At 49.5% G+C, this 12,648-nt stretch overlaps 1 protein-coding gene across 3 annotated transcripts in view; it reads left to right on the top strand.

Moving 5' to 3' along the window:
- Positions 1-12,648, top strand: part of LOC140897389 (rho GTPase-activating protein 39-like) — a 120,610-nt gene that overhangs the window by 82,006 nt on the left and 25,956 nt on the right. For all 3 annotated transcript variants that reach the window (XM_073309978.1, XM_073309976.1, XM_073309977.1), the window contains exons 3-4: positions 1,577-2,894; positions 9,730-10,282. In XM_073309978.1, the coding sequence (XP_073166079.1) occupies positions 1,577-2,894; positions 9,730-10,282 (1,871 nt within the window). The remainder of the gene's footprint in view (positions 1-1,576; positions 2,895-9,729; positions 10,283-12,648) is intronic.

Raw genomic sequence — 12,648 nt, 5'->3', positions numbered from 1 at the left:
GCAGAGGGCTGCTGGGGGTGCGTGGTAAAGGAAGAGTCTGTCCTGAGTGAGTGAGTGAGTGAGACTGCAGGGCAGGGGTTGGTCCACCACCTTTCTGAGGAAAGTCTCTTGTGTCCCCCATGTCTCCAAGTACTAAATACAGCAATTCAGCTGGGTAAACAACAGACTCTCCTGCTTCCTTGGGAGGCCACCCCATGCCAGCTCCCTCTGTTGGGACACATGCCTCCTCCCACAGTCAGAGCTTCCTCCCCCTGCTAGAGGTGTTCAGCTATTTCCAGGGCACAGACCCCAGGGAGACGTGTCTGAGTAAGAACTTCATACAGGGAGGTTGCTCTCCATACGGGGTCCCTGGGGGTGGAAGTACACACCTGCTGCTCCCAGGGGATCTCTGCTGGGGAGCTGCATCTCTGCTCTGGTTTTTGTGTTGTGCACGCTGTGCCATACGCTGCAAGCTCCTGGTGCCGCTCCTGCGACACTGCATCGTGTCCCCTGCGTGTAATAGTGATGTCACTAGCATGTCACTACCCTGCCTCTGGCTCTCTCAGGCCTTGCCCACGGCACCAGCGTGGCAGCTCAGCACATACCTTACACCTGCCCTTCCTGGCCTGTGTGGCACTGTGCAGCTGTAGACTCGGGTTTCCTTTTCACAAGCCAGGCCAGTTTTGCCCAGGCCATGCAGCAGAGTTAGACTTTCCTGTCTCAAAACTGGATTCCCACCTGAGTCTAGGCTGTTATCGCAGTGCGAAACAATGCCTCTGGGATGGCACTCCTGGGGGGATCTACGAGCCATTCCCAAGCACACGGCTAAGGTCACAGGGCTCTCGGCCTGTCCCAAGGGAAGGAGAGGGGGCTGTTTTAAAAAAGCCAGAGCACATTGGGAGGAGGAACTGATCCAAGAGCTGGATGAGGGGTTCCCCACAAGGCCACTAAGGCATATAGGAGAGTTTGGAAGGATTGTCTCCCTAGAGGTTGGTTACCTTGTTAGAGTGGAACATGCATTCTGTGAGCCACATTCAGTCATCCCTGGTGTCGCTCCGGCTGACTTGCAGGATTTGATCCAGGGGCCATCTGGCACTGAGTGCCTTCAGCTGGAAGTATCACTATCAAGGAAGACGTTTCTGAACCATAAGCATTTGGCTGCTTTTCCATTTAACATTTCAAGTGGTGGAGAGATCCGGCAGATCTCTTATTCGCCTCTAGCCAGCCAGTCAGGATTGGCTGCCAGATTTGAATGTGTGTTCTAATGGGTTAGCATTGTCTCAGACCTCTGAAGGGGTAACAAGTAGAAAGAGCCTGGCTCAAATGGCTGAACAGAGTCATGTGATGAGTCAGGCATTTTTCTCATGTGTAAATATTATATTTCCTGTTTTTAGAAGTCAAATGTCCAGGAAACAGCCCCAGAGGGGGTGCAGAGTTTAGGTGGGATGAATCTCCAAGACTTTGGAGATTCAATTTGATGTCTGGGTAAAAGCTGGAGGCAGCTCACCCATCTCCCACTTGACCTGAGATCTGAATTGCATTTTTGTTTTCTTCTTTTCCTAAATAATTCCCTATGTTTGTGTTTCTCTCCATCCAGGGACACTCCTACCCGCTGGCAGCCTTTGCCAGGCACTAAAGCAGCCATGCTGGTTAAAGTTAACAGTTTAAGACAAGTGCAGGATTCATCGAACAGTTCAGTGCAGCCACAGAGTACTGCAGAAGCCAACAGCCAGAAATCTCTGCTTCCAAATCCAGTCCCATATGCCCAGCCTCAGTCCACAGCCCAGACCCCAGCTGCTGCAAAGCCAGCCTCTCCAGTGGAAACCAAACCGTCGATGCAGATTAAAAAGACAGAGAATGGTGGGTTTTGCTTAGTGCTAAGGAATGGCCCTCCTTGTCATGTTCCGCCAAGGAGCGAAACAGGGACACCACAGCCTGCATCTCCCAAATATGCATCTCCAGCACCTATATATGATGAGCCGTCATTAGATTCCCCAATTTATGACGAGCCTCCTGTAGATATGGACACTGAGAGTGTAAATGCGAATGGGACATCTCCACAAATATCTCCAAGCAATAGCTTCCAAAAGCAGCTCCAGCCAACCAAATTATTGCATCACCCAAGTATGCAACAGCAACAACAAGCTGGAAAAAAGCATGTGCGAAACCCTTCCACCACAGAATACAGCCCTGCTGGAAGAGAGTACATTAAACACATGGTCAATGTTGACCAGTCATCCAAACCTCTTCACTGCCCCGGGGGGGTGGCTGATAGCCCTGCTAAACCACAGCCTGGTCTGCTTTCTTCAAAGGACAGTTTCAAGCAGTCCTGGAGGGTCTTGGAAGCCAATGTTCTCAAGAATATGGAGGCCCACCATAGTCGACAGAACAGCCCACAAGCTCAAGAGTACCCTACTGTTATAAGTCAACAGGATTCTGGCTACTCAACAGGCCCTTCTCCAAGCTTGCGAAAGAGGAAAGGAAGGAGACAAATGGCAGGTCAGGGAAGACCTGGCTCAGTGGGCAGCAGCAGTGAACTCAGTGCTTTGAATGATAAGTTGATTGCGGAGATGCGTGCCGTGGTGGGGAAATCGGCAGCCTGCAGGGGAAGCAAAGCAAGCCTAGATGCCGACATGCTGGAAAATGCCACCTCAACAGGGAGCAGTAAAGTTAGGTTTCAGTCAGACCATTTGAAGAAAGGTGTCATCCAGCACTCAAGGGACAACGTGACCTCTAGTAACAGGTCCTTGTACAGACAGGGACTGGAGAGGACAGGGAGCTTCTCGAATGACCCAGCTATGCAACAGGACGTAGTGAGGTCCAAGAGGACCTATGAGAAAATGGACTCTTTAGAAAAGAATGTGATGAGCCAGAGAAGTCTGACTTCATCAGATGCAGCACGAACATCCTCTCAGGTATGTGCCAATGATTATTTCAGTTAAAACACTTGCTGCTAGTCGATAGGGGTAGTTCTAACCCAAATGCACCATGCCATGTACTGATGGGTCTGGATTACTTACTGTACAAAGAGTTTTATTTACAGACACTGTATGTTCTTGGGGAATAAACAACAGATTGCAGAATCTTGCAGCTTTGTAATTGGAGGATCCTATTTCAGACCAGGTGCCTGATGCGATAGGTGGGAATTATGGAAGAGAAAGCAGAGTTTGGGTCCCATGCACCAAGTACGTAGCACTGAATGTGGTTGCTTGACTTCATTTACTTATTTGTATTGTGGTGTCATGGACCAGGACCCATTGTGCTAGGTGCTGTACAAACCCAGAACAAAAAAGGGTCCCTGCCTCAAGGAGCAGACAATCTAAGACATAAGAGAACAGCTGGATACACGCTGGGAAGCACAAGGAAACAAGGATTTGTTATTGGTCAGCATAATAGGCAGCATCTCAGCCCATCAGCTGCCTAAATGTTGTCATGTTCTTTGTAGGCCACATGTAGGAGGGATTTGGAGGAGGACAGTGAGGTGGCTTGGAGGGTGCTTACAGGGGCAGCAGCAGAGAAAGCAGGAAGGTGCTTGTCTGAATGTAACAAGTGGGCGAAGGAGGCTGGTGTTACTGGCAGAGTGGAGTTCAGAGCTGACATCTTGATTGTGTCTAAGAGATGCTAGGTCAGGCAGGGACTTTCTGTGAAGAGCTCTGAATGTGCAGGTGTTTGTTTGGATGTGGTAGAGAAGAGGGAGCCAGAAGAGGGGTGACATGGCCAAAGGGGAGGTGCCAGGAAAACGCTCTCTGGAGCAGCATTCTGAATGGGTGTAAGTGGGATGAGATGGGATTTGTGAAGGCCAGACAAGAGATGAGCCTGCGTATGATGGTCTAGAGAGAAAGCCGAGTCAAAGATGATACCCAGGTGACAGACTTGTGTGACAGCGCGGATGGTGGGGTTGTCCTTGGTAACGGACAAGAGGGATGGGGGAAGGGGCTGACAAGAAGATTAAGAGCTCTGTTTTGGTCATGGTGACCTTAAGCTGATGTCTGGACTCCCAGGAGATGTCAGAAAGGCAGGCTGAAGTCTAGGAGAGAAAGAAACTGGTCTGGAGTAGAGGTAGATCTGAGAGTCATCACTATAGAGATGATAGCTGAATTTATGTTTGTGAATTAAATTGCCCAGGGATGAGGAGTGGAAGGAATGGAGAAGGGGACCAAGGACAGAGCCCTGTGGAACCCCCAGAAAGTTGGCAGAGGGAGGAGAGGGATCCTCTGAAGGATTAACTAGAGAAGTAGGAGTACAAGCAGGAGAGGGCGAAGTAATGGAAGCTGAAGGAGTCCAAGCTTTCGAGAAGAGAAGCCCCGTTGAAGGCAGCAGACAGGTCCAGGAGGATGAGGATGGAGCATTGGGTCTCAGCATTGGCCAGGAAGAGGTCATTAGAGGCTTTGGTGAGAGCCATTGCAGCAGGGTACAGGGGTGGCAGGAAGATTGGAGGGCATCTAGGATGGCATTGGAAGAGAGGAGCTCTGGATAATTGTTGTGGACTGTATGTTCAGTGGGCTTAGAGATGCTGGGAGATGAGACGCTGGAGGGACAGATGCTATCAAGGGTTTAAAAAAAAACAAAAAAAGAAAACCAGGAGAAATTATCCTGCCCAGTTTGGTGTTACAAGGAGGTGCTGAGCAAGTGAGGAAGACACGTGCTAATTTATCACCCCCACAGAGCCATATGTTTAGGATTGGAGAGGGTAGGCCCAGACGAGAGTCAAACACAAGTAAATTCAGCATTGTTTGCTAGCAAGAAAACCACCAACCTAATCTCAATGTCTGAACTATTTAATGTGTGTCCTGTTCTGACTAGCTCTGGGGTTGAAATTTAAAGTGCTCCTAAATTTATAAGTGTTTGCAAAGAAAAAAAAATGCATATGTCTTCTTTTGCTTCTTTGTGATGCAAAAAAAAGGGGGGGGCCTTTAAAAATGTACTTTGCACTTTGTGGAGCAAGATCTTAGGGGGACACAGAGGCAGGATCTGCTTGATGAGTTTTGCCCAGTGTTACTCACTGATGTTCTGGAGTTGTTGGAGGATTTTGAGCCACAGCCTGTTTTAGAACCATGTCCTTTCTGACTGGGGAAGGCCAGCCAGGGAAGGACGGGTCCTTGTTTGCCTCTGTTAAGAAGGGCAGGATCCTTGTTTGCCTCCATTAAGAAGGGCAGCCTTGGAGAATGCAGGTGTTCATCTGTAGCTCAAGATACAATCCAATATTGACAGACTAGCCAGAGTTGCACCTTCCATTTTTGGATTATTGAGACGGTTGTGGCAAGACAAGTCTCTCAGTATTTCGCTGCTCAGGTCCCCGTGGTTTTGTCAGTCAAGCTACATACCTGATTTGGTTTAGAGACTGCTCTTGTTGTGCTCATCTGTGTTTGCCTCCTAACCGCAGACAATGACCATGTGTCCATGCTGGTAGTATTAGATCTGCCTTCCATACCCTTGATCATGAGGTGTGGCTGGCTCATCTGAGCTTTAGGTGGAGTTGATGGGGCAGCTGTATGGTTCTTTCCTATCTGAGAGATCCCGAAAGGATGTAGAGGACAATTGCCAGTCACCAACAGGGTGGACAGGTTCCATTGGCCTCTGGCTGCAAAGGTGTGGCCTTGTGTTTTGGATGTGGCTTTCTAACTTAATCCATGCTTTTGCACTTCAGTATCAGATGAATGCAACACGAGCCACATGAGGCCACATTTTAAACTGGCCCAGAAGTTAAAACTGGTACAGAGAGCAGCTGTCATCTTGGTAGATGGGGCAACTGCAGAGAGTACTTGGCCCCACACTGGTCACTTCTCAGCGTCCAGGTAGACTTTGAGGTGTTGGTTTTGATCTATAAACACCTATCTATAGGTTATAGATCTGTTTGATCTATAAAAATCTATAAAGATCAAGGACAGGGTAGGCCCGTTACTCAGTGGGGGAGGGGAGAAATAATAACAGAAAATGTGGAAATGGCACAGGTGCTCAGTGACTTCTTTGTTTCGGTTTTCACCAAGAAGGTTAGTGGTGATTGGACGTCTCACATAGTGAATGCCAGTGAAAATGAGGTAGGATCAGAAGAGGCTAAAATAGGAAAAGAACAAGTTAAAAATTACTTAGACAAGTTAGATGTCTTCCAGTCACCAGGCCTGATGAAATGCATCCTAGAATACTCAAGGAACTGACTGAGGAGATACCTGAGCTATTACCGATTATCTTTGCAAGATCATGGAAGATGGGAGAAATTCCAGAAGACGGGAAAAGGGCAAATATAGTGCCAATCTATAAAAAGGGAAATAAGGACAACCCAGGAAATTACAGACCAGTAAGCTTAACTTCTGTATCCAGAAAGATAATGAAGCAAATAATTAAGAAATCAATTTGCAAACAGCTAGAAGATAATGTGATAAGTAACAATCATTATGGATTTAGGAAAAACAAATTGTGTCAAACTAAACTGATAGCTTTCTTTGACGGGATAACAAGCCTTGTGGATAGGGGGGAAGTGGTAGATGTGGTATATCTTGACTTTACTAAAGCTTTTGATATTGTCTCACATGACCTTCTCATAAACAAACTAAGGAAATGCAACCTAGATGGAGCTAGTGTAAGGTGGGTGCAAAACTGGTTGGAAAACCATTCCCAAAGAGTAGTTATCAGTGGTTCACAGTCATTCTGGAAGGGCATAACGAGTGGGGTCCTGCAGGGATCAGTTCTGGGTCCGGTTCTGTTCAGTATCTTCATCAATTATTTAGATAATGGCATAGAGAGTACACTTAAAAGTTTGCGGACAACACCAAGCTAGGAGGGGTTGCAAGTGCTTTGGAGGATAGGATTAAAATTCAAAATGGTCTGGACAAACTGGAGAAATGGTCTGAAGTCAATAGGATGAAATTCAATAAGGACAAATGCAAAATACTCCATTTAGGAAGGAACAATCAGTTGCACACATACAAAATGGGAAATGACTGCCTAGGAAGGAGTACTGCGGAAAAGGATCTGGGAGTCATAGTGGACCAAAAGCTAAATATGAGTCAACAGTGTAAGGCTGTTGCAAGAAAAGTGAACATCATTCTGGGATGTATTAGCAGGAGCGTTGTTGTAAGCAAAACACAAGAAGTAATTCTTCTGCTCTACTCCACGCTGATTAGGCCTCAGCTGGAGTATTGTGTCCCGTTGTGTCCACATTTCAGGAAGGATATGGACAAATTGGAGAGAGTCCAGAGAAGAGCAACAAAAATGATGAAAGGTCTAGAAAACATGACCTATGAGGGAAGATTGAAAAAATTGGGTTTGTTTAGTCTGGAAAAGAGAAGATTGAGAGGGGACAGGATAACAGTGTTCAAGTATGGAAAAGGTTGTTACAAGGAGGAGGAAGAAAAAATGTTTTTCTTAACCTCTGAGAATAGGACAAAAAGCAATGGGCTTAAATTGCAGCAAGGGAGGTTTAGGTTGGACATTAGGAAAAACTTCCTAACTGTCAAGGTGGTTAAGCACTGGAATAAATTGCCTAGGGAGGTTGTGGAATCTCCATCATTGGAGATGTTTAAGAACAGGTTAGACAAACACCTGTCAGGGATGATCTAGATAATTAGTCCTGCCATGAGTGTAGGTGACTGAACTAGATGACCTCTCGAGGTCCCATTCAGTTCTAGGTTTCTATAAAGCCCCACCTGAGAGATCCTCTCCCTGTGGTATGATGCCATGGTTACCACCAGGAGACAGGCAGCAGTAGGGCATTCTGCTTGTGGGCCTGGAACTCTACTATTCCCTCCCACCCAGTGCGAAATAGCCCAGGTTGTCGACCTTCAGGGCATGCTGAGGGCCCCATTGTTGGGGGGAGTTAAGGAGGTGATGCCAGGGTCTATGTGCGGCTGATTGTATGTTTAAATACAGTTACACGTGAAATGATCTCGTCTGGGCCTTGGAGTCCACGACCTGGCACACCTTGATTATTAGAAACAAATCCAGGGTAGCTACTTGACAAAGGTTCATGAGTTCGTCCTCGCTGAGTCTCTGTGGAGTCTACTCCGGGGCACTGCATGTTCGACTGAACACTGCATCTCGCACAGTCTTCTGCAGCTGCACTCCTGGAGAGAGAGAACAGCCCCTTTAGGTCTGAGGTCATGGATTAATTAACTGTGCTCTCAAGCTGAGTTAGCGCGAGTCTGCCTACCCAGGTGGGGAGGATCGTCCGCAGCTGCAGTGCAGATGCACTCTTAGGGCCCTTGGGGTAAATCTCCCTGGTCTGTTGTTGTCGGTTAGTTTTGGATCTCTCTGGAGGTGGGGCAGGTAGAAGGCAGTACTCTGCCTGGTCTCTCTCAGCTAGTCCTCCCTAACCTGCAGGGGAGATGAGGGCACTTGGCCTCAGCCTGGGCCATTATCATGCTGAACCTCACTGTCCTCCCACAGGACAGCCCAGCGTCTCCTCCCAGGGCATTCTCTTTAGGTGTATCGTTACGCAGCCTTGCTACCCAAATAGATGTGTGAAGACCCTGGCCAGACTCCCTGTCGCAGCTGTTCCTGCTCCATTGTAGATGTGGCCATGGATCCCAGAAGGGAGGCTGCGGGAGCCAAGGAAAAGCACACAACAGTCCAGAAAACTGGCTAGCCTGAAATGCTGTTGGCAGTCATCTGGGACGGCCTGAGCTGGCCTGCCGCTGCCCCGTATATGATGCTAAGCCTGACCAGAGCCCTCCTCCTGTGTATGATAATGTGGCTTATTGCATGTAACCCAGCTGTGAGACACTGGTTGGATTGGCATGAGCTAGCCAAAGACAGGAGGTTCCTGGGGTCTTCGTGGACAATGGGGGCCATGAAGTGGGGAACAGGCACTTTGAAAGGGCCACATATGTGATCACATGCACTGGGGAGGAGGGCATGGGGCTGGGGTTCATGGGCTGCTGCGGAACATGGATGATGAGCGTGTGCTGGCTGTGGGGAGGAAGGTGTGGGGCTGTGCCCTCTCAGGGAGCCTCAGCGAGGTGGTGAGAACCAGGGTTTGGATAGCAAGGGGTGATAGAGCATCTTGTCTAGGAGTACAAAGGGTGCTGTGTGCCAGAGAGACAGAGCCTGGGTACTCCAGGGGAGGAACGTGGCATTCTGGCCGATGAAAGAAATCCACATGTCTTGATAGACTGGCCTGGAAACTGCTGTGCTAGCAGAAGGCCTGGTGTAGAATGTGCGAAAGGAATTTGGGATCACCTGATGCAGGTGTTCTCAAGATACAGCCCTCCCAAAAGCTGACTTGCTTTGAACATTTCTAAGTGTTTATAGTGCTTTGTTGTCAGAGCTGGGAAAATACTATGGGTGGGTCCAGCTACAGGGCTGGAGCAGCAGAAAAGGGAGGCAGAGGCTGCAGGAGGAAAGGAACTGGGAGCTGTGCTCCTGAGCACCCTGCAGCTCTCAGCTCTGCTGGCCCCCAGATGGAGTAGAGGGTGTGAAGAGGCGAGAGGGAGATTGGAGCTGAGTGGCTGTGAGGAGCTCCTGCTGTCTGGGTTGGCACCTGGAGTCCTGGGCCAGCTTTGGGGATAAGTTCTGCTTCCCCACCCCCACTAGGGACACAGTGCAGGAGGTGGGCTTGTCCCTAAACATGCCCTAGAAGCTGTCAGCGGGGGCTGTTGGAGGAGTGCAGATCCCAGCCATGGACTCCATCCAACATACGTTTTCTCTCTGCTCACGACTCTAGTTCCTGGAGGTTGGGTGGCTGATGCTGCCTCACTCGGGTAAGACGCTCAGCTAAAATGCTTTTGATTGTAACTTGTCTGTTCTCCCTTGCAGCCTGGAACAATAGAGTCAGACTCCAAGCAGGAGACTAGCGTGCAGCCTGCCATCAGCATGGAATATCAGTTTCCCTACAGCACGTTACGGAAGCCCATCTCTCAAAGCAGCATGGCAGACTGGGCTTCCAAAAACCTGAACATGCACACTCAGGGCATCTTCCGCCGAAGGATCTCCATCTCCAACATGCTCTCCTGGAACGGGGGCTCCATCAAAAAGCCAATGCTCATCACCAGCAACCACGCCATTAAAAAGGAAGCATGTGAGATGTTTAAACTGGTGCAGATCTACATGGGAGACCGCCAGGCCCGCATGGACCGAAATCATGTGGCTTTGGTCACAGTCACCAAGTGCTGGAGCATACAGGGTTTACGGGATGAGCTTTACATACAGCTGATCAGGCAGACTACGGACAATATGTGTTACCGAAGTCTGGCATGGGGCTGGGAACTCATGGCCATCAGTCTGGCTTTTTTTTCCCCATCACCCAAGTTTCAGTCTTACCTGGAAGGTTACATCTACCGCCATCTCGACCAGGTCAATGATGAAAACCGTAAGTGCCTCGCACATCACAACAGCTGTTTAATGGCACTGAAATTCACCATCATGCATTGGGCTAGCAGTGAGCCTATGCAGCTCCGCTGCTCCTGTGCAGTGTCTGATTATTTGGGCAGCATCTGGTATATACATTGAGGCTATGTCTACACTTTGGATGCATCACTGTAAGGCCTCTCATGTAGCCCCTATACGCTGATGGGAGAGAGCTCTCCTGTTGGCATAATTAAACCACCCCAAACGAGCGGCGGTAGCTATGACTGGCACTTTTGTTGGTGAAACTTATGTCGGTGGGGGTAGGGGGGTGTTTTTTCAGACCCTGACTGACAAAAGTGCTAGTGTAGACAAAGCCTTGGAGAGGGACAGACTCTGCTCTCCCTTATGCTGGTGTGAATCTGGAGTGACTGCACTGGACTGCAGATTTACACTGGTGTATCTGAAAGCTGAATTTGGTCCATATTTTGTGGAATACCCTTTGAATGAGGGGCTAAGCGGCATGTTATAATTAACTGCATTGTGCAGGAAGACCGGCAAGCTGGTGGAGGTTGTAACCCTGATACTGATTAGTAAGGCTACGTTTTAGTCATGGGTATTTTTAGTAAAAGTCACGGACAGATCATGGGCAAAAAACAAAAAGTCACAGCCCAGTGACCTGTCTGTTGACTTTTACTAAAAATACTTGTGACTAAATCTTACCTGCTGGGAGGGGAGTGCTCCTGAGGACTGCTGCTCCTGGTGGGGAGCGGGCAGCCTGGGGCCCCCTGCCGCTGCTGGGGGGATGGCCAGGCCCCACCACTGCTCGGGCCAGGGGGCAGCCCGGGCCTCCGATACCACAGCCAGTCCAGGCGGGGGGCGGTCCGGGACCCCGGGGCTCCACAGCCGCTGATCCGGGTGACGACGGCCTGGGGTCCCACTGCCACTCTGGGCGGGGTTCAGCCAGGCGGGGGTGGCCCGGATCCACACCCTCTACCACTGGTCCCGGACCACTGTTCCAGGGCAACGCTGGGGACCAGCTGCCTGGGGCTGTCAGAGCAGCGGCCGGTGTGGCTGGCTCTGAGGTGCTGGGCTGGCCCTGGGGTCAGCCGCACCTGCCGCTGCAAAATTCATGGAGGTCATGGAAAGTCACGGAAGCCATGACCTCCGTGAATGATTCGCAGCCTTACTGATTAGTAATACTGGTAAGTCGTCATGCTTAAATTCCAGGAAGGTTTGCAGCCATATTGCTATCAGCAGGCAGGATAAGGGTTGTGCCATTCCCAGGAGCTGCTGGGCCTGTGCAGTAAACACTTCTCAAGCAGTCACAGGCAAATGGGTGTTTCTTTAATTAATTTCCAGTGCCAAGACGGTTGTAATCTATGGAGAGAAGTAGGACTCAAGTCCTTCCATCATGCGGCACAGCTGCTGTCAGGCCTTCTCCCAGTGATTCTAGCTTGTATTTGATTAAACAAATGGCTGCATGCAGCGGTGATGTAGCCGTGTCAGTCCCAGGGTATTAGCGAGACAAGGTTGGGGAGGTGATAGGATTCTGTTGGTGAGAGCCAAGCTTTCGAGCTACACATTGGTCTTCCTCAGGCCTGGCAAAGGTACTCCTAGCGTCACAGCAAAATGCAAGTTTTAACAGAAGTAGTTAGCACACCTTGTAAGGAATATTCTGTCTTGAAAGAATACAAGCTACTGTAGCTGGCGTATGTCAGTTCTAGGCACAGTCTAATCAGGGGTTCTCTGACTGTTACAGCCTTGAGAGACAAGGTGGGTGAGGTAACCATGGACCCACACGGGGACAGCTGCATTGTGCACAGCCTTGACAAGACAAAGGCTTTTGTCAGCAGTCCCCAGTGTGTGATAAGCAGAGCCTCACCCCACAATGCCTGGAAAGGCGTGCCTCCGAGCAAAGCTGCACCTCCGGTCGCTGGCCCCATCCGTACCACAGCATCTCCCACTTTCAGTGTCAGACAGATATAATCAGAGCCCCATCCAAAATTATGAAGTGCTAACGATGAAGGTATTTATAGGCACTTCTTCAGTGCTCAAGAGCAACGCTTCTGCCTAGTCATAACTAACACACACGAATCGCTCGAATCATTTCTCCCATGGATGTTCTGCTGGCAAAGAAACTGAGGCCGTGACTTGTCCAAGGCACAGGGCCAGTGTCAGGCCAGCGTTCGGAGTTCCTGTCTCCCAGTCCTGTGCTCTGCTCACAAGACTACACTCCTCCCAAAGGTCTCTGATTTAGATGGGTTTAGTTTTCTAAGGTACAGAGCACACTTGACTGGATCAGACTGACGTGGGGAAGAGTAGAAGCTTTGAGAACGAAGTACAATAGAGTGGGCTGGTGGAGGTGTAATGGGGAGGCTGCCCAGCCCC

Source organism: Lepidochelys kempii, chromosome 13 (genome assembly GCF_965140265.1).
Source record: "Lepidochelys kempii isolate rLepKem1 chromosome 13, rLepKem1.hap2, whole genome shotgun sequence".
NCBI classification, from domain to species: domain Eukaryota; kingdom Metazoa; phylum Chordata; order Testudines; family Cheloniidae; genus Lepidochelys; species Lepidochelys kempii.
Note: the sequence above shows the minus strand (reverse complement) of the source record. Positions and strands in the feature narration are given on the sequence as shown.